At 40.9% G+C, this 24,967-nt stretch overlaps 1 protein-coding gene across 7 annotated transcripts in view; it reads left to right on the forward strand.

Annotated features, from left to right (window-relative positions):
• The window catches only part of Slc4a4 (solute carrier family 4 member 4), a 339,097-nt gene that overhangs the window by 241,968 nt on the left and 72,162 nt on the right, over positions 1-24,967 (forward strand). For all 7 annotated transcript variants that reach the window (XM_050149683.1, XM_050149682.1, XM_050149677.1 and 4 more), the window contains exons 13-14: positions 10,431-10,564; positions 16,712-16,983. In XM_050149683.1, coding sequence (XP_050005640.1) covers positions 10,431-10,564; positions 16,712-16,983 — 406 coding nt within the window. The remainder of the gene's footprint in view (positions 1-10,430; positions 10,565-16,711; positions 16,984-24,967) is intronic.

Raw genomic sequence — 24,967 nt, forward strand, 5'->3', positions numbered from 1 at the left:
GCATACTGATGTCATATTTACATCCTTGGTGATAGAACAAGCATATTGCCCTGTTTATTTAGATGCTTTTATTTAATTATTAAATATCAACATATGAATATATTCCACTGGAATTTATTGAAAGTAAGAGTTTTCATTCCAAGAGTTAGTAGATGGAGTTGGGCCTGATGATATAGGCCTATAATTCTAGCTACTCAGGAGTCTGAGCAGGAGGATTAAGTTCAAGGCCTACTTGGGCAACTTAACAGGACTCTATCTCCAAATAAAAGTAAAATAAGAGTTGAAGAAATAGCTCAGTGGTAGAGCACGTGATTAGCATTGGACAAAGCCCAACACTCAGCAGTACTATAAAGAAAATACTTCTTTGATAACAAAGTGAGTCATTACTTAGTCTTTGAGGAAGATATTAGTGTCAAGAAGACTCTGATGTTGTGTGGTAAGTCCCATGTTGTTTAAGAATTGATCATCTGTAGCTTACAGAAAATGTACTTTGATGTAAGTCTCCACTTGATTGTGAATGACTAAGTATAGTCTAGAGTGAAGACTGAGGGAAGAAAGCCATTTTAATTTTTTTCCAGGAGTAAATATAATCCTATTTTCACGTGAAATTTTTCAGTGAAAGAATGCAGTAAGATTTTTAGCATTCTGTGAATTTTGTGATATTTATGGAACCTAACAGAGCACATTTTAAGAGAACTTGTCTCATAATAAGGAACATTTATAGCTGGCATCTCCAAATTTGCGGCTTTATTTTAACATTCTGCTGTGCTGAGCCGTTTTCATCAATCTGCTTAAGTCAGAAAAGTATAATTTCCTATGTTGGTGAGAAAGGTACTCCTTTGCAGTGCCCGTCACGTGTGTGTGGTTACAGCGGCAGGAATGACACGGCTTGATAACTTACTGAGAAATGGACAGCAATTCCAGTCTGACGGTCGCTCTTTGGCACAAAATCCCTTTCCTTTAGAAGTAGGAGAAGTAGAAACGTGTTGATCTGTACAGTGGCATAGGCTGGCTTCAGCATGTGGAACAGGAATAGTCTGTGGGGACCAAACAAGTTGATATTTCACTCAGCCAAAGTAAGCACGCCTGTTTAGTCACAAAGGAAGGAGTCCATCTTGCTTACCCGTGATGCCAGAAAGGAACTTTAACTTTGAAAACATGCTTTACAGGCTAGGAAGATGTCTCGGTGGCTAAAGTACATGTCCTGTAAGTTTGAGGACCACAGATCAGATCTGAAGAACCCACATAGTGCTTGTAGGACATGGCGAACCTTCTGTAATTGTAACTCTCTGATGGCCAAGACAGGATCTTCCCTAGAGCAAGCATCTAACTAGAGTAGCTAAATTCGTGTGGTCTGGCTAAGCTAAGAAACCCTGCCTCAGTGAATAAGGTGCTGAGTTCTCAGAGAAGACTCCTGATGGCAACCATTGGTCTCTATATACATGTATACACATCTGCGTCCATGCTCCATTCACCTGAACATAGATATGGGAGGGCGCACCCCTCCATACACATGTATACACATACGCACGCATGTTACACAAACTTGAACATAGATATGTGAATGCACACCTCTCCACACACGTGCATACACATCTGCACACACACTTTGCTCACCTGAACATACATATGTGAATGCGCACCCCTCCACAAATGTGTATACACATATACACACACACTCTGCTCACTTGAACATACATATGTGAATACGCACCCCTTCACAAATGTGTATACACATATACACGCACGCTCCACAAACCTGAACAGAGATATGTGAATGCATTTCTCTCTTCACACAAATAAAAATGTGCTTTACAAGTTCTGAGTTAAATTTAGTTGGTAGAAATTAAGTCATTAGTATTTTTTTATAAGAAAGACCTTTATCAACTCTGTTTTATTGGTGATCAGAAAATTATAACCACTTGGATAAAATTGGGGGTCCTAAATAATGTGAAGGGTAAATTTCATTTTTAGCTTATGGATATTTTGGAAATAGCTTCTCTAGTATGACATTTTCACTATATCTTTTTATATGTGTTGTAAAATATCATACATATGTAGATAAACATATAGGAATTTATGTAAATGAGATTACATATTTATGTTTTATAAGTTATGTTTCATGGATATTTTCTCCTTTAATAGGTTCTTTAGCATAATTCTAGTGATATGCACTAGAATATGTATGCACTATAATTTATTTAATAAACATATTTTCAGTTTGTCCCAGTTTTCTCTTTTATAAAGAATACAGTGGTCATTAACTATACATTTATTATTTATAATTATCTACATAGGGTATATCCTTAGCAAAAATTATTTACAATATGTTGATTATAATTGTTGTTATTTATTTTAAATTACATCACAGACGTCATACTAATTCATATTTCTACCAATATTGGACAGGAGTAGCCACTTGCTCACTCCTAGTAGGACAGATTTTTTTCCCCCTACATTCTCATTTTTGTTATGCTGTGTGCTGAAAAGAACGGCCTGCTTTAATGTGATTCCACTCCTGTGGTTTTAGTGAGCTTCTATCTCTGTCCACCTTTATACTGACCACCCATCCTGCTCTTTCCGTGTGCCCTTCCGTGTTCTCCTTTGGGACATTTCGGTTTTCCTCATTACTCTCTGTATAATAAGGATATTTTCTTTTACATGTTAAGGAAAAGTTAACAAAATATCTTTCTAGTACCATGATGTCTTTAGCTGTGTCTGTGGCTTCTCTGACTGTATAGATTTCAACTTTAGCAGCCAAGCTTTTCGTGGGCCTTGTTTCTTGTTTGCATGATATATTTAAAGAGACTTCCTCTCCCCCAAGATTAGAAAAATATTTACCCACATACTTCAGTTCTTTTATGTCTTCGTTTACTGTTCTACCCATCTGGAATTGATTTTTGTGTAGTGTTAGGACTAGGGCTGGGTGTTTCATATATATGTTCACAGCTCTTCAAAGGATGGAAGGCTGCTGTATCTTGCCCCTCCTTCTTTTTCTAAGGGAATCTTGCTGAAGTCCTGGACTCCAGTTTCTCAATCAGAGACATAGTTTGTCTTCCCTGAGTGTCTAGTTTCCGCTGGCAGTGTGGCCTGAAATCCTGTGTGTGTGACAAAGCACACAGCAGGGGCGTGTGACTGTGAGGACTGGATGCCTCTCCTGGGCAGGACAGAAATCACTGTGTTCTAGGATGAAGTCACATTGTTTCCCCCACTGCGCATATGTGGTGTGTGACCAGCCAGTGTTTCCCCCACTGCGCATGTGTGGTGTGTGACCAGCCAGTGTTTCCCCCACTGCGCATGTGTGGTGTGTGACCAGCCAGTGTTTCCCCCACTGTGCATGTGTGGTATGTGGCCAGCTGTTGATGTGGTGGTGAAGGAGAAAGGGAGACTGTTTGAATGGGTGTGTCTCAGACTTGGGCTCAAGAGACTCACCTGAGAACTCTGAAAGTTGATTCTCTAGACCTCATCTTCTTGTCATTTTCAGAGACTCGATTTAACTGCTTTTTATGGATATGAAGAGTTAGTATTATAGCAAATAGACAAGCACATATATACCATGTGAAGAATTAGTATTATAGCAAACAAGCAGATATATACCATATAAGAATTAGTATTATAACAGACAAACACGTATATACCATATAAGAATTAGTATTATAGTAAACAAACACATTTATACCATATGAAGAATTAATGTAGCCAGCAGACAAATACATATATACCATATGAAGAATTAGTATTATAGCAAACAGACAAACACGTATATAACATATGAAAAATTAGTATTGTAACAAACAGGCAAATATATACCCTCCCCAGGTAATTCTCATGCAACGTAAATTTGACTTCAATACTTGCATTCTTTTTGTTTTGTTTTGGTTTGGCTTTTGGTTTTTTTGAGACAGGCTTTCTCTGTAGCTTTGGAGCCTGTCCTGGAACTAGCTCTTGTAGACCAGGCTGGCATTGAACTCTCAGAGATTCACCTGCCTCTGCTTTCCGAATGCTGGGATTAAAGGTGTGTGTCACCACTGCTTGGCTCTTTCTTTTGAAAAAAAAAAAACATAGTGATTTTTAGTTTATGTGTATGAGTGTTTTTTTCTGCATGTGTGCATGTGAACCATATGTGTGTGTGGTATTCGCAGAAGCCAGAATGATGTCTTACCCACTGGAACTGGAGTTACCAAAGGTTGTGAGGCGCCAAGAGGGTTGTGTGAACTAAATCCTGGTCCTTTGTAAGAGCCACCTCTCCAGCCCCACCCATACCACTTCTTAACTTACTTTTAATAGTGGGGTTTAGCATCTGCTGAGGACCTGACACTAAAATTTGTGCAGGTCTCAGCACTCAGGTGAAGGTATGTAGACCATGAGTTTGAATTTAGCATAGACGAAACAGTGAGTTCAAAGTCAGTCTGAGTTACAAATCAAGACCTTTTCGCAAACAAACAAACCATCTAAGGCAGTAAAGCTTGCAGTTGAGCGGAATTTGCCTTATTGTCGCTAGTGACATCAGCTGCCTCATTTGTCTTGGCTAAGCTTCAGATTCAAGGACTCATCTACATAAATTTAATTTTATTATTCAGCAAGCTGTACACTTCATGTAAATCATCCCAAACAAGAACTAAATTTTCTCTCTTTCTGAGTAGAAATAAAAACATCTTTGAAGCTTGTCATATCGCAGTAATATTGGTGAATGCATTGCCGTTTAATGCCGCTGAAATATTTCATTTTCTAAGTTTGCAAATTGTCTAAGAAACAGAAAATCTGGCGTTTTCCTTAGCCTTTATGTTGTTTGCCCCCTTTCTCTTCCTGATACCAACCAAGCCCTCCTACACAGGGTAACAATAAGGTCCCTACTCAATAAAAAGGGTATTGAGTCACAAGAGTTATTTTATGATGTTATATGAAGATCAGTGGCAATGAGGCTGAAGATCTATATCTTTAACTCCTCATGTCTAATTCTCTTGAGTGTGCCTGATTGTTATGGGGTGATGTCACTTAATAGTTTTTTTGTCCAAGGTAGCTTAAAAATTATGAAATGCTGATATTTTAAACATAGATGCTTTCTTTTCTTTTAACATTTCTAGACACTTCTTCATATGGTTTAATTTTTCATATGCTTAATTTTGAAAATTTGAGACTTGTTCTGCTTTTCCTGTTTTTTTTTTTTTTCTGAAGAAATGGGCTAAATTTCATACCCCGTGCCAGCAGAGAGATAGTCATGATTGTTTTGGGTATGGGTTTTGATTTGAGTCCTGTTTGACTATTTTGTTTTGTTTGTGAGCATCACTTTTAATAAGAGAAGTAATTCCTGGGGCCCTCTGTTCCTCCCAAGGCTTCTCTATTTTACTGCAGACCTCAAGAGGCCCCACCCCTTCCCACTGAGGACTAACCTGTCCCTTTTCACGCCAGTCTGCCAGTCTGTGCAGATTTCCACCTCCTTCCTGTTTTGAAGGAAGCAGAAGTAATATTTCTGGGTGGGATGAAGGGCATGAGAATGCATGAGGGAAGAGACCTAATACTGCATCTCTGCTTTGTGTTCTACTGTGTTCCCTTTCCTTTAATCCATCAGTTCTCACCCTGTGGGTCATGGCCCCTTTGGGGGTCGCATATCAGATAGTCTGTGTATCAGATATTTACATTATGATTCATAACAATAGCAACATTACAGTTATGAAGTGGCAATGAAATAATTTTATGGTTGGAGGTCACCACCACGTGAGGAACTGTATTAAAGAGTTGCAGCCTCAGGAAGGTTGAGAACCACTGCTCAAATCCAAGTAATTACCAGTGAGGTAGCCATAGGCTTGATAGAAGAAGAATCTAAGGTAGCTGGTGGTGCTGATCTAAGTTCACGTAGTTATATCTGCAAGGTTTGTCCCAGGGTTGAGACAGCTGTCGAATATCCCGAGGTCACCTAGTCCAACTTTTATCCAAATATCTTTTTATCTTTTATCCAAATAAGCATGTTGCCTATGAGACATTGCTGCTACTGGAAAAGCTTCTACCCATCAGAGACTAGGCTAAGTCCACTCCACGTGTCTGATCTAATACGCAGATGAGACTTGCACTTGGGGCCATGATGCAGCCTGTAAGTCATCCCGAGACCGTGTGACGCAGAGCCCATTTCTCTACCATGTCACCATTTATTTTGTTACTTGAAAGAAGTGAAATGACATTCTGCAGCTCATCGGGTCTCTTGTGGCAGAGCAGTCTAGACTTTGGATTTCCTGCGTGCTCGCTGTCTGCTTTTTCTACTGCTTCCTACTAGCCGTGCCCTGCCAGCAGCAGAGTAAGGTGGACGGCCAACCAAAAGTGCCAGGGTTCTTTGTGGCCCCCGGTGCCATCACACCCCCAAGCCCAGCCAACGACATCTTTCTCAAGTGCTAGGAAATTGGTTACTTCTACAAGTTAGATGTCGAAATGTCTTTAAGACTCATGACTATTGATAAGACACAATTCGATGCTGTTTTCTTTTGAAATCAAATGTTAGTGAACACTAGATGTGATAAATCAGAAAAGATGTGTATGACAATTTGTTTTGTAAGTTGCATTAAACTCTAGTTACAGTTATTCATTGCCTGGGATTTTTTTTTTTTTTTTAAATTCTATGTTGTTAAGAGGGCAGTGTGAAAATATGGTGAAAATAGTTCTTTTCTCAGAAATGCTGGACACTTCCCTCGGTTTAAGCAGCTTCCCAGTGCAGTGTATATAATGAATCACCTGTCTCTGCTTGAGAATTGTCAGCCACAGAATGGAAAACTAGCACTTACGATGGGATCAAGTACCAAAATAAAAATAATCTGCCTTTGGATCATCACATGCCTTCCATAAATCACAGTGGTTTTCTGGAAGAAATCGCTTGCTATCTTTACGAAATGAGCAGCCAGGACTCTTGACCTTTGATAAGGAGACCTAGGGTGTCATCTGGGCATGTCTTCGGTTCCTTCAGCACTTGCTGAAGGCCTGCTAAGCACGTGGTGGAGGGGTGGTGCACAGCACCATGGGAGGAGAAACAGGAGATTCAGGAAGACCTTGTTCCAGCCCTGGCAGAGATTAATGGCTCTGCCAAGCCAAGCCAAGGATCTTGAATCTCAAGTTCCTCTTTTCTGATTTTACACTCCCTGCTTTCACCCAGTCTGAGCTGTGTTTTGATCCTATGCTAAGGGTAAGACATAGAGTTTGTTCTGTTTGATGATGGAGAATGATATACTGTCTTTTTGCCTATTACATGTCCTTAGACTGTGTTATAAACGACACATACCATCATATAAATGGATTATCTGGTCAAACAAAGCATTTAAATCCTTAGCTTTCAGGTGAGCTATAAAAAAATACAGATAAAATTATAAAACACTGTGTTTCTGCAAGGAGCCAAGAATTCCCCTATCCAGGAAAACCCAAGCCTAAGGCACACCTTTAATACTCTCAAAAAGTCATGTGTGGTTAGATGGGCACACACATCCAAGCGTTCTTATTCATGGTGTGTTCATATCATTTAACTCATCTGAATGTCAGTATGTCAACAGTCAAGAAATCAAAGCAGTACTGTTTGGGGGCACGAGGGGCTCCATCCCTTTCAGTCTTGCCTGTCTAAACACATCTTGGTTCTGTTGTTTTACTGCCTGCTTGAATTGTTTTCTGTGAGGAAGCGTTAGCTGGGCCAGCTACAAATAATGAATGGCACCTTTCGTGCTACTCCTTGGCACATGAGTAAGTGGAGTTCTCTATGTGCCCCTCCTGCTGGATTCCAACCTGTGCTCTCCATGGACAGGGCTTGTCTAGGCTGTAACACTGTCAGAAGAGCCGGTCTAATTAATTGCCAGTTCTTATCTTTTGGCCACTTAATCCCACCACCATTTCTTTCCAGTGCGACACTGAGGGATTGTCATCTGCCTTCTGAGTCAAATCCCAACCTTGAAAGAAAAGGTGTTTTCTATTGCTAATGTTGCTCCATGGACAGTGTTGCTGGCTCTAAAGTGTTGTATACAAGTATTTCCAATTGCCATGGGTTCTAGACAATGGGTAGGGGTGGAACTAATTTTATTGATTTTTTTTTTTTTTTTTTTTTTTTAAGCAGGGAGGTCTCATTAAGTTGCCCTTTTCTGGAATTTGCTATGTAGACCAAGTCAGCCTTGAACTCACAAACATCCACCTGCCTCTGACCCTGGGGTGTTATGATTAAAAGTGTACCACTATGACTGGTCAGGGATAGAACTAAACGTATTTTCTGCAAATTGATTTTTAAAAGTCCGTTTTCCATAGTATTTCCTGTACGGTATGTTATCTTTGCAAATACAGAGTGAGTGAAAAGCTGCTGGGAAAGATGTGGGTTGGTGGAAAAGATGGCCCAGTGGGGTGACAGGCAGGTAGGCCAGTGTTCGAAGGGGTCCTCAGAATCCCCAGAAGTCTGCTCAGTCCCAGTCAGCGATGATCAACTTAAGAGGTCTGTTTGATTGAACATAAGTCACCCTTCCAAGAGTGGGGGATATGCTATTTGTGGAAGAAGGGCTTTCCTACATATACTTAACTTAAAAAATTTATAAAAATTAAATTATTATCATGTCATTTTTCTTCTTTCCTTTCCTCCATCGACCTCTCCCAGGTACCCCCTTGCTCTCTCATATCATAACCTCGTTTTTCTTTAATTATTGATGCACACACACACATTCCTAAATACAAAAATATAACATGATCAGTCTGTATAATGTTACTTATATATGTATTTACTTTGTATCGGATAACTAATGAGCTAATTGTGTGGCTTTTCACTGAGAAAGGCTGTTTATCCTGGTCTGAGAATTCCTTAGTTGCTGGTATTTTTTGTCTAAGGGTGGGGCCCTTCGAAACATCCTCTATGTCTTACTGTACCCGTAAAGGTATACAGATAACACCTTACTGTAGTAAGTTACTTAATCTACCCAAGTATGTTATTGTATCTTATAACATTCATTTGGAAAAGATTTGGGGATTTAAATATGCAGATATATAGCATTATGTATGACCATTTTTGTCATCTTTCTGCATTTTAAAACCATCCCTTGTGGGCCAGCAAGATGGCTCAGCAGGTAAAGACACTTGCTGCCAACCCTGATCATGTGACTTGAGTTCCTGAAATCCATGAGGTGACAGGAGCGTGCCAACAGCTCCTGCAGTATGTCCTCTGCCCGCCACCTGTGCACCCCACACACAGCCGAATAAATTAAAGGATGGAAATTTTAAAACTACCTCTTGGTTAAACGTTATGTTTGCAAAAACACCCTTTTACAGGCATGCGTTTGCCATTCTGCCTTCTGCCACAGTGAAAATCTAGGAAACAGGTCAGTTTGTCGTCAACACTGCTGGTCCTCAATGACATGAGGAGGGAAGGCCGTTTTGTGACTTAGTGACTCTTACAGGTATTGCTTCTTGTTGTGCTAAAGGAAGTCAGTGGGTTGTCGTTCAGAGATGTGAATGAAAGCTCTAGTGAGTTATGGCTGTTGCACATTCATTTTGTGTAACAAGAAAATTCCTTGAAATTCTTGCGCAGTTTGCCTTGGAAAATGCACGAGCATATAGTGAGAATTATTATCGTTATGTATTATTATTGTTGTTGTTTTTATAATTGGTCGCTTAAAAATGACAAATGAATAGCAGAGAACTGTTGGCGGTTGATGGTTGGTGTGGGGGGGGGGTCAGTTTTCTTCTGCCGTGTGACCTCTCCTGCGTTGCTCATGTTCCAGCGAACAGCCCTTTACTCGTGCACACACATGCAGTCGCTCACTGGACTCAGTGGGTGATGAAGAGAGAAAGGAAGGGGATACTAAGTTGGGGGGTGGATATGGAGGGCGGTGTCTAGGAACGATTGGTATGGACAACAGGAGGGATAGGATCAAAAGGCATTGTATACACGTAGGAAATTAAAAAAAATAAATAAAATAATGTTTTAATGTTGCCTCACTATTTTTGTTCCCTTTGTTCTTACCTCCCCTTCAAATCTTCTGTTAGAAACAAAGACTTTGTGCTAAAAATTATAGCTGCTTAAAAGTATCTACTACATGCAAGGTATAATTACGCTAAAACAAACACTGAAGAACCACAAAGAGAGAAATAAATTTTTAAGAAATGGAATCAATTCTTCTGTTTCGTGGGTTTACAGAATATTATTTTTATTGACCAAACCTTCAATAAATTTTTAAGTAATGGCCAGAGATGCTGTTGCCGTCTGTATACCTGATATCTCAGTCATTACAGTTCCTTTGGAGCAGGGAAGATTGCTTTTACGTATGGGAAAGGTGCTGCGGTGCTATTTCATGTCGGATAAACCTTGCTTTGTTTGCTGGGGAGATCGTTGTAGCACACACAGCTTCATTTTCGGCTGATGTCACACACAGGAAGAGAAGAAGTATGTTTGGTTTTGCTTTGCTTTACCAACTAAATGTTCTTTCTTTTAGGGTGTGTTGGAGAGTTTCCTGGGTACCGCCGTCTCTGGAGCCATCTTTTGCCTTTTTGCTGGCCAGCCGCTCACCATTTTGAGCAGCACAGGACCTGTCTTAGTGTTTGAGAGGCTTCTGTTTAATTTCAGCAAGTACGTTTATGCCTGTCTGTCTGTCTCTCTGTCTCGTTATTTGCTCGTGTATGTCGTTCCATCTGGATAAGGCACAGAATAGCAATGAAATAGATCCAAGGATCTGCCAAAACCCTAGAATGATAAGATTTGGAAGTGAAAAGTGCCTTCTTGATTAAGTTGTCCCCGGCTTAGCTGACAGTCCTTTCTGTAGGCCCATCTGTGCTTTCTGTTTATCCCTTCCCTAGTAATTCTCTCCCTTATTGCTTTGTTTCCTGCCCTGAGGGCTGACTCCCAAGGACTTCAAGCCCCAGATTCCTCTGCCCTCTAGGACTTCCTACTGGTTTAGATAATGAAGAGAGAGCTTCCCATCCTTCCCCATCTTGAGCACAGCAGCCTGGCTTGCTTCCTGACACTAGCCCCTGTCAGGCGGCCTGTCTAGCCTAGTTTTAGCTCACCAGGCTCTCTAACTCCATTCCTTGTCTGACCTTTACAAGCCCAAGATTGATAATGGCTTCCTGCTCTAGTTAGCTCAGAGTGCCTCTACATTACCATCTTTGGGGGAGGGAGAGCTAGGCTTTCGTAAATAGCCTGTTTATTTTGTTTTCCTTGGATCCCACTTTAAAAAAAAAATGTCTTTTTCTGCCATGATACTGAAACTGTGTAGAAACCAAATGACTTATGCTAGGTCACGTGGTTCATTAATGAAAGAAACTGAATGTTCTTAGTCCCTAGTTCCTAACTCCAGTTCCTGTGTTCTTCACTGTAGATGGCTTTCAGTACTCAGATGAATAATAATGACACCGGTATTTTCTTTTAAAAATTAATAGATCATTTTGAATAGGGGGGATATTAAAATAAGTCAATTATTTAAATTATTATTTTAGCATATGAGTAGATTCAAAGTAAAAGTGGGTATCCTTGTCTCTTCTTGATACCTGATAGATTTCTAAGATAGCATTGTCTGTACTGCATGACCTTAGTCCTTAGATGGCAAAGTTTGTCAGGTCCTGTGAGTATTCCTTTGTAGAATTTTCATATTCTGTATTGTTATGTGTTGCAGGATTTTCATTTAGAATAGCCAGTGTTTATACAGCACCAGTGTTAGTTACTTTTCTGTTACTGTCCTAGGATGAAACTTAGGGGAGAAAGGGTTCACGTTGGCTTACAGTTCAGAGGGGATACAACCCATCATGGGCTAGAAAAGCACGGTAACATAAGTGTGAGGAGCTCCTGGCTTTCAGGAAGCAGAAAGAGAACAGGAAAGGGGACCAGGCTATCCAACCTCAAAGCTCACCTCCAGGGCTATCCTCCCTCCACTAGGCTTCCACCTTCCAAAATTTCCCCAACTTCCCCAAGCAGGAGATCCCGTGTGTGTAAACCCACAACCCCAAGGGGTATATTCCATATCAAACCTAACCATAACATTGCTCATGGACTTAAAGGCTCTCACATAGCTATTGAAACTGTGTGTGTCATTGAAAAGTATCATAAGTTACATGAGCCGAGTGAGGGTTTGATACCTAAAAAAAAAAAAAAAAAAAAAAAAAAAAAAGTGGGTGGATAGCATCAGCGAGAGTCGTCTGAGCACTTGGAGTTGAACTATTTAATAAAATAGTGTTTTCTGTAGATCATTGCTACAGATTTCTCCTCCGTCATAATTCTGAGGACATGGAAAGAATTTTATTCATGTCAGTTTACAGAGCGAGTCAAACAGTTTTTATATGTTTAAGAAAACATTTTGTGAGACAAGAAAGGCTTCATGGGAAGATTAAACAAGCATGCACTATAAACAGGAACAAACAGGCAGAGCCTTACCGAGAGATTTATTGGATGAAATGCGGTCAGAGTCGGAATCTACAGAAAATGTTTGTGTCTTGGTTTGTTTTAGTCGTTGTAGGCTTCGGAGTATTTCCTTCCACCAAGGGAGTTCCTTTCTCACTTTCCCTTCTGTTTCATCATAATTGGTACTGTAACACAGTCTCAAGCAGTTTACTTGAAAACAGTTGTAGCAATGAGAAACATTTGCAAAACTGCCTTAAAGTCAACACTGCCTATTATGTGGCAAATGATCCTTTTATTCCCCCGTGCAGCGAATTTGTTCATCTGCTTCTGTTAGAGCAGTAATGCTAGTCTGGCCTTGTGGCTCACCCTTTCCCAAAGCCAATGTGACCCACTCTCAGGCTTCTGAGCTGCTCTGTGCAAACGACCTTCCCAGCATGTCTCGGGAGGGCTGTGCTACAACCTCCACATCCTCATCAATACACTAAAGAGTCAACATGGCTCTTCAGCTAAGCAGCTATTGGTTCATTTTGCCTAGTTTTTCTGCAACACAATTTTCCCTTTCAGGAGCGTAGGCGAGTGCTTGTGTAGCAGGATCAGGGGTGGTTCTTACAGATTGCTACCTCATAGACTCGTGAGATTCTCATCTCCTGTTTCTTCTTGAAAATTTAAACGTTGCATTGTTTTAGTTAGTGATCTCATCTGAGTCATTCTCACTTACCTTGGCAGTTTGAAAGTCTCTTAGAATAGCGAGTTTGGTGTCTACTCTTTAGAGTCTAAGATTTAAGTTTGTATGCGCATTTTTTCCCTTTGTGTCCAAACTCATAATGTTTTAACTGCTAACAATGACTGGATTTGTGTCTTATCCTCGTCTGCAAACATCAATTCTGTAACTCCCTCTAGCTTCCTTGGGACAAATCTGGAGGGCTTTAGCTGTTTATCTAGGCACGGTGGTGCACGCCTGTAATCTCAGTGTATGGGAGACGGAGGCAGAAGAAGCGCTGTGACTTAACCACCAGTGCGGGTTATGAAGTGAGTTCCAGGCAAGCCTGAACTATTGAGGGAGCTCTTTCTCAAAAACAAAGCATAAACCAAACGAACAATAAAAGATGGTTCTAGTTTTCATCTTCTTGGGGTGGCAAAGCTAGATAGTTGTTTTAAACTTTTAAGAAAAACACGTGTTGGCTCACACGGCAGTAAAATATTTCTTTACTCTTGTTCTTTGGCTGACTCACAGGATAATATGAATTATCTCAATTCTTAGGGCACGTTTTTTCTGCGGGAGCCTGCTTATCTCTCACAGCTGTGCATTCAGCAGTAGAGATATAGACACACAGAGCTGGCAGGGTGACACTCTGTGGCTTACCTCTGACGATCTGTAGAACAGAACTTCACATTAAGCATTCAGAATTTCCATTTTTTCTGTTCTAACTGTTGCCTAATGGGATGAGGCCTGTCCACATTCACCCAAAGTCTGTGCATTTGAATGTTAATATCTCCAGAAACAGACTTGTGGAAACAGAGTGATGTCGGACCACTTATCTGCGAACTCTCTATTTCAGTCAAGCTGACAAAAAAATTAACTATACCAGTGTCTAAGAAACTTAAAAATGTAACATTCTTTAGTAATGTAACTCACAGGCCACTGTCAGCCACCTTCTTAGTTAAGACATGAAATATAGGCATGCTTTCATTCAATAGAGGAATGTATTAGGCAGTTTTTTAAATGAGCAAAGTATTGTTCTAAGTGGCGGATTAGAATTCTGCCCTATGAGCAGTGGGAAGTCACTGTGAGGTTTTAAACTAAGGTATATGATTAACACTTAAAGCGATCATTTAAGCTCTGGTGTGGAAAATGGCTCTGTACAGGGCAAGCATAGATAGCAGATAATTAATCAGCCCAGAGGTTTTTATCGGGTAAAAATTTAGCTGCTCAAACTGAGATGATAGAAGGAAATGAGGTGATCTGATGCCTTTAGGAAAATGTTAGAACTGTGGCTAGCAGTTATCAGACACCTTGTTGAAAATCAAGTCTTAGAATGTCAGATACGCAGGATCCTTGATGCTTGGGTTCTACCTCCTTCCTCACCACAGATGAACTGTAGGCAGACTTTTCTGTCCCACCAGCCACTCCCTAAGTAACCAGACAGAGGCTTTAATATTAATTATAAATGCTCAACCTATAGCTTAGGCTTGTTTATAGCTAGCTCTTATAACTTAAATTGACCCACTTCTATAAATCTATGTGATGTCCCAAGCCTTGTTTACCTCGTGTATGTACTTCCCATTCTGTTGGCTCTACATCTCATGGCACCTCCTCAGACTCCTCCTCCTCCTCCTCTGCGCATTCTCTTACTCTTGTCCTAACCTTGTCCTGCCTAGCCATCAGCCAATCAGCTTTTTATTCCCAATGAGAGCAACACATCTTCACAGTGTACAGAAGGGTTATTCCACAGTAATAAATTATGAGTTAGTGATCATTAAAAACACCCACTCTCTACATAATTTAAAGATACTCAGTATGCAGTCATAAAATGTCAACACTTGACCCATCATTTTCTATTGGTCTTGACTTTAAAGAAGTGGGACGGGAATTGAAAGCTAGTAGCCTAGTCAGATGGTGATGAACTATTCTAAGTCTTCTATGGAACAAGCCCAGGAAGGAGAGGGCAGACACACCCAGTTACGGTAAGAGGATATCCTGTCTGTGGGCACTCACATGAGAAGCTGTACTGGTTGGCTGTGTCATGCCGGGGCAGCCTCTCTTGATCTGATAAAGAGCCCATGCCTCTACTCCTGTCTCCTCTTGTTGGTGATGCTCTCTCTATCCTCACTGCTTAGCTCTTGAACTCTTCTTCTGCTCCCTGGCCTGGCTCTCCCTACTCAGTCAGGAGAGTTTCTTCAGAGATGTTCTCAAACACCTTGATTTCCTTTCTACCGCCTCATTCTCTCCCCAAATTACTTACCCTTTCCTCACTTTATTATATTATCCCTTATAATAAAGTGATCTTTATTATAAGATCACTTAGCATCTTATGATAAAACCGTGTTCATCATGTTGTCTCCCTTAGTAGAAGACGGTCCTGAGTTGAGTGTCTAGAGCATGCTGATGTTAGTGTTGTTGCCGTTAACTGGTAAAACTCATGTTGCCCCCCCACATCTGCTATCAGTGCTTTTAAACAGTTTACTCTGTACGCGCCATGAATCCTTTTTACAAAAAACCTTTTAAGTTAAGCTTAATCTTTAATAATTTAATATATTCATTGTAGTTATACTCACCCCTTCCCCTCTCTTATCTCCCCTCCATCCCCATTAATCCTTTTCGTATTCCTAGAAATCCCTTTCCAGATTTCATATCCCTTTTTAGTGTATTGTGACTCACCTAGTTCAAGCAAGGCCATTTGTATGACATGCTTGATATTATCCATTGGAGTCAGGTGGGTTTGCCAGTGGGCAGGCAAGCAAAAGCAATTGTAATTTCTGTGCTTCTCCAGAAGATGGCACAGATCTCTTCTGTCTCCTATAGTCTATATTCTCTGTGGCCACTTTGCTACCCTAATCCTTCAGCCTTGCACAGATGTTATAAATATTATAAATATTGTAGGACTGACCAATCAATCATCACTTATCGTCAGTATCTTGAGAATCCCTCAGTCTCCAGTTTCACTGCCATTGACTAGAAAGAGGGTTTTTTTCTGAATAAAGTGAGGATAACATTTGTCTATAGATATAAATGTTTAATAGGCATTTTTACACTGTGTCTGTCTATCCCAACAACAATGTTAAGTTCCTGTCTAGGATCTGTGACCTCCCCAGCCGTGGGTTTTTAGCGGATTTACATTACTACGCCTGCGGTTCCTATGGTAGAGCAGGCCTCGGATCCAATCAGCAAATAATTGGTTTCCTCTGGGTAGTCAGGCCACTGATGCACAGCTATGCCAATGTTGCTTGTCAGGTTTGTTCTGTAGTTCTTGGGGTTCACAGCTGGTTAAGAGCATGGATATTGTTTCTTTCCCAGAAGTTTCTCATAGTTACCCTTTGGTTCTGTGAAAGCCAGCTAGCAGGGAGGAAGCTTCCACCTCAGAAGTTACTTTTTTGAAAGAGAAAAGTAGTGAGTTTTATTCTCTAACACTAAATGTACTTTCTAAGAGCCTTCTTCCCTCAAAAACTTTTAGAGTCATTCCTAAAGATAGCATGATAATATCAAATAAATATCAAATAAATCAAATCCTTAAGTTTACTATTTCCTGGATAGAATCGAGCTTTATATGCAGTGTCTGAAGGGATCTTTTAACAGCCATTCTCTGGGCATTTTAGTGACTTTTAGGTTCATCTTGTTTCCTGGTGGAATAGTCAAAATATCTGTATTTTGGTTTTTCTTTCCAGGGACCATAATTTTGACTACTTGGAGTTTCGTCTTTGGATTGGCCTGTGGTCGGCCTTCCTGTGTCTCCTTCTGGTGGCCACTGATGCCAGCTTCCTGGTTCAGTACTTCACTCGTTTCACGGAAGAAGGTTTCTCCTCTCTGATCAGCTTCATCTTCATCTACGATGCTTTCAAGAAGATGATCAAGCTAGCCGACTACTATCCTATCAACTCAGACTTCAAAGTGGGATACAACACACACTTCTCCTGTGCTTGCCTGCCGCCCGACCCGGGTAAGGAAACCTTGCTTCCTGCTTGCACTCACCCTCTCTGTGGGAAGGCGTGAACTCATGCTCCTGATGACAGGGTCTGACCTGGCTTTCTCCGAGGAATCGGAGTACTGGACGTGGCATCTGAGGTGTCTGCAGCATGTGATTCAATGAGGAAATGACAGCAGGATTGTGAGGGTGGGAACATAGCCAGCTCAGTACTTTGTGATTACCTCAAACAAGGAATGTACTTTATTCGTAGTTTTATGAGGTAATTGGGGCGCGCAGGCATGGGATATAATGAGTCTAAAGAGCAGAGGAACTTCTAGTTCCTCTGAACTTCTAGTTCACATTTTCTTGCATCTTGATTGTGATGAATATCTCTTCTTTTAAATGATGCTTAAATAAATTACCTTAAACTATAGAAGGAAATGTACCAATTGAGTTTTTATAAGTTGAATCATAAAATTTAAAAAGGAAGTTAAGATTGGAGGCCTCTAATGGATAAGTGGGACCTTTTAGTCTAACTTGGCTGTGCAGTGTCAGTAAGGAGGAGAAGCTAAGAAGGAAGGAAGGTGACCATGTGAGCACACATACACATATGTGTATATATATATAATATATGTAATATGCTAGTGGCAGATTTATGTCATTAACTCAGGAGAGTGCACAGCAACTCTTGGGTGAGGAATGGGACTGTACATCTTAATAATTTAATACCTGTCAGTCCAAACTTAAGCCATTATCAGTTTTTTTTATAAAAATGTGTTCAAAGCCATTAAAATAGTTGTAGAATAGTTTAACATTGCTTTATAGAACACAGGGCTTACGGAAAAAGACTCACTCTGAGTAATTTGCTGTGTATTTGCTATAGTAGAGTAAGGGGTAGATGTTTGCATTATACAATTTAAAGACAACCGTATTATGGATAGATACCATGATGTACAGGTGGCTATAGGATGGTGTTCCCTAAAGTAAAACTTGATATGCATTTCACGATTTTTGGGTAAGGCCTAGTGAATTGAGTGTAACAGAATCCTGGGATGAGATAAGCTCAGGGCATAAACATGAGGCATATTTATGGAATCCACTTTTACTTCTGGATTCTGAGACTAAGAATTTTCATATTTATGGTAAAGGAAATGGGATTGCTCTATAGACCAGATACAAAATGAATATGGATATGAAAGTAAAAGGTTTGTTGCGCTTATGAGAAGCTTTTTGAGATTGCTCCCAGATATACTACTGTTATAACTCATTCTCCCCTCCTCACAGGTAGAGAGGACAGATTTCCTCCACCCTGGGGACACTGATTTCCATCTGGGTGGTGAAGGAAGAGAGGAGCCCCTCAGGGGCCATTAGTCATGATACTGATGAGAATAGTGGGTATCTAGGACTTCACATCCACAACTCTTCTGGTCAAGTTGAATGATGATAAACATACATTCATGTCAAACCCGTACTTACGAGTAAGGTAGAGAAGTGTAAGATTGAGATCTCAGTATTGAGATGAATTTGACTATTGCAGAGCTTTAATAGGCTTGAAGGGGTAGTGCACGGATATCCTACTCATTAAAACGTGGCTTGTGTCAGACGTGGTGGTGTGTGCCTGTGTATTGCTCAGGATTCTCTAGAGAAACAGAACTGACATATAGTCATTATATATATTTATATATTCATTATATACACATTATGTTTATAATATGTTAATACATTATACATGTATATGGGATTTATTATAATGGTCTAGTTAGTCCAACAATGGCTGTCTACCAATGGAAAGGCCAGTAGTTGTTCAGTCCATGAGGCTCCGTGTCTCAACTGGTCTTCACTAAACACTGAAGTAGGCTCCCATGCCAGTGAGGGAATAAACTTGGCAGTGAGTTCGAGGGCAAACAGACAAAGGTCAAGAGCTTCCTTCTTCCATGTTCTTCCATGAGGCTGCCACCAGAAGGTGTGGCCCAGATTAAATGTGAATCTTCCCACCTCAAAAGATATTAATTAATTGTGGGTCTCCCCGCTCAAATGAATTAATTAAGAAAAATCCCTCATGGTGTACCCAACTACTTGGATTTTAGTTAATTCTGGATGTAATCAAGTTCACAACCAAGAATAGCCATCGCATTCTATAATCCCAGAACTCGGGAGGTTGAGGTAAATGTGTTGCCACAAGTTCAATGACATCCTGGGTTATGTAGTTCCAAAATGGCCTACAGAGTAAGAATCTGTCTCCAAATCAAAGCCCCAAAATGGTTTGTGAGTTGTGTCAAGTATTAAAATAATCGCACCTGTTCCTACCCCAGAAAAATGCAGCTATGTGGGGGCTTTCTTGGGAGAGAGAATGTTTAAAACTTATGGAAACCATTAGTCTGAGCTTGGGGCAGTATGGACAGCGAAAATACTGGATTCAGGGACTGATGCTTGCCTCGTACATGCATGGCCTTGGGTTCAATCCTCAATACTTGTGGGGAGGGAGGAAGGAAGGGAAAGAGGTAAGGAGGGAGGAAAGAAGGAAGGAAGGAAGGGAAGGAGGGAGGGAGGGAGGGAGGGAGGGAGGGAGGGAGGNGGAGGGAGAAAGGAAGGAAGGAAGGAAGGAAGGAAGGAAGGAAGGAAGGAAGGAAGGAAGGAGAAAAGGAACTCACAGGCATATTGATAATGGGATTTTGGAATTTCCATTTTATTTATTTATGTGTATATACATACATACATATATGTATTTATGCAAAAATCTGTATAGTGACTTATTACACAAGTCTGTATAATCATTAAGCAAGATTTCCTAAAGGAAAATAATTGCCACTCAGCTGTTTTGAGGTGTGAGGTGTTTGTGAAGGTGGATGAGGGATTTGTCTGCACACCTGTCACACACAAAAGATAGATCAGGTGCTGGCCCCATTCTACCCATGGCTAATGGAAACTTTCATTCATTTCTTTTCATGGGATGCTGGCAGACAAGTTAATACAGGACAAAGGCAGGCATCACTGAGTGTGTTCAAGTTGAAAGAGAGAGACAGAGACAGATAGGGAATGAGAGACAGAAGGAGAGAGAGGGGAAGGGAATAGAGATGGGGTAGAGAGACAGGAGGCGGTTTTCCATGAAGTTTTGACTGCCAGGAGGTATCTTTGTATGAAAAGATGGCACTGAGGGCTGAGCCAGCTTTACATATGCAGCGCGTTATGGACAACAGAGTTTTCACTTCCTTTTTATCTGTGTGTGCAAAGTCCAGGCTGCGCAAAGCATCAGTCTTGAACTTCTCTCAGGACACCAGTTCCCACTCCCTCCAGTTGGTACCAGTATTGATTTTCTGTTTCAAGTGCAGTTGAATGATGCCAAATATATGACTGGAGCAAGTTCCTTCTCCCCAGGCAGCCTGGCATCACCTTTCTGATCTGTAAGATGTGTTAATAATAGTACATACCTTTAGAACACTCTTGAAGACGGCTGATACATTGGTATATGCCCATAATCCAGAACTTGGGAGCCTGAGGCTATCTAATATCAACCTTGTATCACCTCTCATACACGAAGGAAATGTTTTAAAGTAAATTAGTACACATTAAGTGCTTAGAATGCTTTCTAACTTGTAATGAGTAATTGAATGTTACCTGTTTTTTGTTGTTATTATTCACTATGCTTTAATCTTTAGTTAGCACATTCTTTGTATGGCTCATTTTTCCTCTAATAATACACCATTGCGCAGTTAGTCTATTCTGTATCCACACTGATGATTGCACTTAATTTAGTAACTGGCCCAGGCAAGTGACATTCATGAAATGTATACAGGAACTGAACGTTTCTGAGCCTTGCTTGTGGTTTTGAAAATGGCATGTAGATATGTCTTAATCCTGCCCTATTGTTGTGAAGAGACATCACGACAAAGGTGACTCTCATAGAGAAAGCATTTAATTGAAGACTGGCTTACCGTTTCAGAGGTCTAGTCCATTAGCATCATGGCAGGGAGCATGCTGGTAGGCAGGTGCGGTGATGAAGAAGTAAGCTATGCATCCTGATGTGTAGGCCAAGAGAGATTCTGGGCTTGACATGAGCTTTGGAAACCTCAAAGCCCATCCCCAGTGAGGCACTTCCTCCAACAAGGCCACACCTCTTCATCCTTTTCAAATAGTACTGCTTTCTCACTAAGCCTTCAAATACATAAGCTGATGGGGGCCCTTCTTATTCAAACCACCAGAGGATGTTTGTATTTTTGTTAAGACTTTCACGGTTTTTTTTCTAAACTCTATAAGGTTAATGACTATAGGTTGTGCATGGTGGCACATGCCTTTAATCCCTGCACTTGGGAGGTACAGACAGTGGATCTGTGTGTTCAGGCCCAGTCTGGTCTATATAGTGAGTTCCAGGCCAGCTAGAGCTACACAGTGATACCCTGATTTTAAAAATAAAAAAAAGAAAAGAAAAATGAAAAAGAAAAGAAGAAAAACAAGCAAATGACTGGACAGTTCCTACACAGCACTCTCCTCTAACCTTTGTCGTGACAGCGAACTGCAGAGACTCATCATAAATGTATTACTTCTGCGGAACAACATGAAACAGTGCAAGGGAGCGCTGCACGTCCAGCTCAAGGAAGCGCTGTAAGAACAACAAAAGGCTGGTCTTTCATCACAACATGCACTCCTAGTAAAAGAATTCACTCAATGAGTCAATAATATTTAAACTGGCAGATGGCTTGTTTTTCACCACTGGGGCCGTGTGCAACAACGAGCCGGCCACTGCCCAGATGGAGCCGTGATCCTGCAAACGGAGAAGGAACTAGAAATAGGGGTCACGAATCACTAAGAGGGCTGTATTCGTGTCCATAATGTATTATAGCCACACTAATCACTAGGAGGATTGTATTCACATCCATAATATATTATAGCCCTTGAAATGTCTTCATGTTTTAATAGTGTAGGCATGTATTATTCTTTATTCTTTGAGAACTTCATAGCACATTTTGAGCGTGTCCACACGCTTCCCAGCTGCATCTCCTTTGAGACTCTCCGGAGTCCCTCTGCCAACTTCTTGTCCTCTTCTCTCTTTGGAAAACATAGCCTATTGAGTTCAGTCAGTGCCATCCACACATGCGTGTCATAGAGCCCTCCACTGGAGTGAGGGCAGCCTACCAGTGACCACATCCTGGAGGAGAATGGAGCCAACCGCTGTCAGCTGCTCTTGTCTGGGGTCTTGTGAGCTTCTTCTTCATCCATGCTGGAACTCTGACTGGCTCAGGTCTTGTGCAGCGGCCATGGCTGCTATTAGTTGTTGTGTGGACCAGTGATGTCACACCCAGCAGACATTTCAGAGTGCTCCTGCCCATCCTCAGGTTCTTAGAGTCTTTAAATTTTCCTCTTCCACGGTGTTTCCCGTGGGGACTTGGGGAAGAATAGCATCAGAAGGGTAGGATACACATCCCATTCGCGGTGGCTGAGCATCCTCAGTCCCTTTTTCTCAGTGCCTGGGTGAGTGATGAGTCACTTCATTAAACACTGCCCATCGCACAAAGGAGCTTCTCTAACCAAAGGGAAAGTAGTACTAATCTATGGATATATGCACAAATTTTTAGAGGGAGTTTGACAAGACCATTTAGCAAAACAATAACAGGAGATTTCCTACCAGGCATGATTTCCTTCCTATAGGGGCAGGCCTCAAACCTAGTAGGGAAGCAGTTGGATATTCCCACTAACAGACAAGCCACTGTTGCCCTGATGGTGATATCTTTCCTGGTGCATCTGTATTTTAACCTGCAGGGTTCAGTACTGGCTGTGGTCACTGATGTCTGATCTCCCCAGCCTGAATAGCACCCCCCGGGACAGTCAAAGTTAGTCATCAGGGAGACAGTTCCCCATAATTCCTAGACTGGTTTCTCTATGTCCTTCAATGTCTTCAGAAATAGGCTCTTACAACCTAGTTGTGGGGAGCCAAGAGCCATGCATTAGCCTGTGTTTTTGGGGTGCCGTTGTGGCCTCTCTGACTAAGAACTTGTATGACAGTAATCTGTGTCTGGCATTGAGATTTTTGTTAAATAATCCAGGTCCTCTGGGAGCAGTGCTGTGTACCCACACACACACAGGGTACCTCTGTTCAAGCTCCTTTTCTTTTTTAAAATGTGTTTTTCTTAGTTTAATTTTTTCTTTTGGGACAGGGTTTCTCCGTGTAGCCCTGGCTGTCCTGGACCTCTCCTTATAGACCAAGCTGTCCTTGAACTCAGAGATACACATGCATCTGTCTCCCAAGTGCTGAGGCTAAAAATGCGTGTCACTACACCTGGCCTTAAAATTATTTTTTTTTGTATTAACTTACAAACTAGAGTATTTTCCCAAGATTTCTTCATGAATCTTTAGTCTTGTCTAAATCACCCCTCCTCCCTCCTTTTCCATGTCCTTCTGCCCCCATTCTTGCTTAAACTATTAATCCCCAGTATCTCCACCTCTGCAATTTCATATCACATGTGTTAAATTTTGTCTTTGTGAAGACAATTCTTCCTCCCTTTTTCCTTCTTGATTATTTTTTAAAGATTTCTTCATTTTTATTTGACTCGTAGGAGTGTTTTACTTTCCTGTACATATGTGAACTACATGTGTACCTAGTACCTCCAGAGGCTTTGGGGCCTCTGGAACTAGAGTCACAGACAGCTGTTAGTCACCGTGGGGTTGCTGAGAAATCTGGGTCCTGTGCAAAACGAGCGAGTGCTTTAGACTTCTGAGGTGTCATCTCTCATTACCCTTCCTGATCCTTCTTGTTGCTACAAGTTTCTATAAAATCTCACCACCTCCTGACTGTCCTTTTTTTATGAACCCTTGCTCCTCTCTTAGCTTCTGCTACTGATTGGTAACTCAAATAGGTCTCGATTCACTGAAGAATTAAGAAGGAAAATTATCCAGAAAGTTTGACATTCATGTGTAAACACATGACTTGTATGCTAACATCCTTTTTTTCTCAGACATGGGATAGATGCTGATGAATGTAGAGACAATAGATCTATTTCGCACAATACCTTGTTGGCTGCCTAGCAGAAGTATGTAAGAAAGATGATAATTCAGAAGCCCAGTGTAAAAACAAAAACGTCAAGTTGGAAAGCAGCTCACGACATCCTCTCTCATTACCAGGCTCCCTGGGCAGAAAGTCATCCGTGAGCTGTAACATAGGCTACATGTGCCTCGGAATAAAATCTGAACTCTGACCTTGGACACCGTGTAGCAGTATGGCCACAAGATAGACTAATTAATTAAGTTCTTTGCTCTGTAATCTGTGAAATGCATTCATATTGTGACTGGGGGTTTGTTATTAACATCAAATGTCATAATGTATCTATAACTGCTTGGCATGTCAATACCGCATCAAAATTTTCCCCATATTTTTTCCCCCATAATTCTTATTGTCCTACAAGAAAAGCCCCACTCGTTTGCACATTTCCTTTCGGTCCCATTAAACTTTCACTGCAAGCAGAGCCCGGAGACTCATTAATAACCAATGTGCTATTGTAGACAATCAGGAAACACTTGCACCTGTGTCTAAGGGAAGGCCTCTAGGCTTAGTTTAGCACATGTAGAGTGTTTATTAGTATTCCACCGAGTCCAGAGCCTTATTGTGTACTGTACCCATAGTCATGAAGGAGGAAGGAATGCTAATCCTAGCATTAAAAGGAAGGTGTTCAGTTCATCCCAAGAGAATCTATGTAATTCATAAATTCAAGAGTGCTAGGACCTTTTAAGTTGGAAACAGACATGGCCATTTTTCCTTAAACTTAACTTTATTTCTCCCCTAACATTTCTTCTTTATCCGTCATCAGAACTGTACTGGGAATCTACTTCATCGGTTTCTAAGAATTAGGCTCCTTGTAAAGATATAGAACACACACACACACAACTATTTTTTTGTTGAAAAAAATTTTCAGCAGTATGTTCTGATCATAATAATATGTTTATTTTATTATAAATAGTCTTAATTATTTTCAAATGGCTGGAGGTCCAATTTCCTTTGACCCAGACTTTAGAAATCAATTTTTGCTCT

Source organism: Alexandromys fortis, unplaced genomic scaffold (assembly GCF_014885135.2).
Source record: "Alexandromys fortis isolate MF-2015 unplaced genomic scaffold, M_Fortis_MF-2015_v1.1 scaffold_0, whole genome shotgun sequence".
NCBI classification, from domain to species: domain Eukaryota; kingdom Metazoa; phylum Chordata; class Mammalia; order Rodentia; family Cricetidae; genus Alexandromys; species Alexandromys fortis.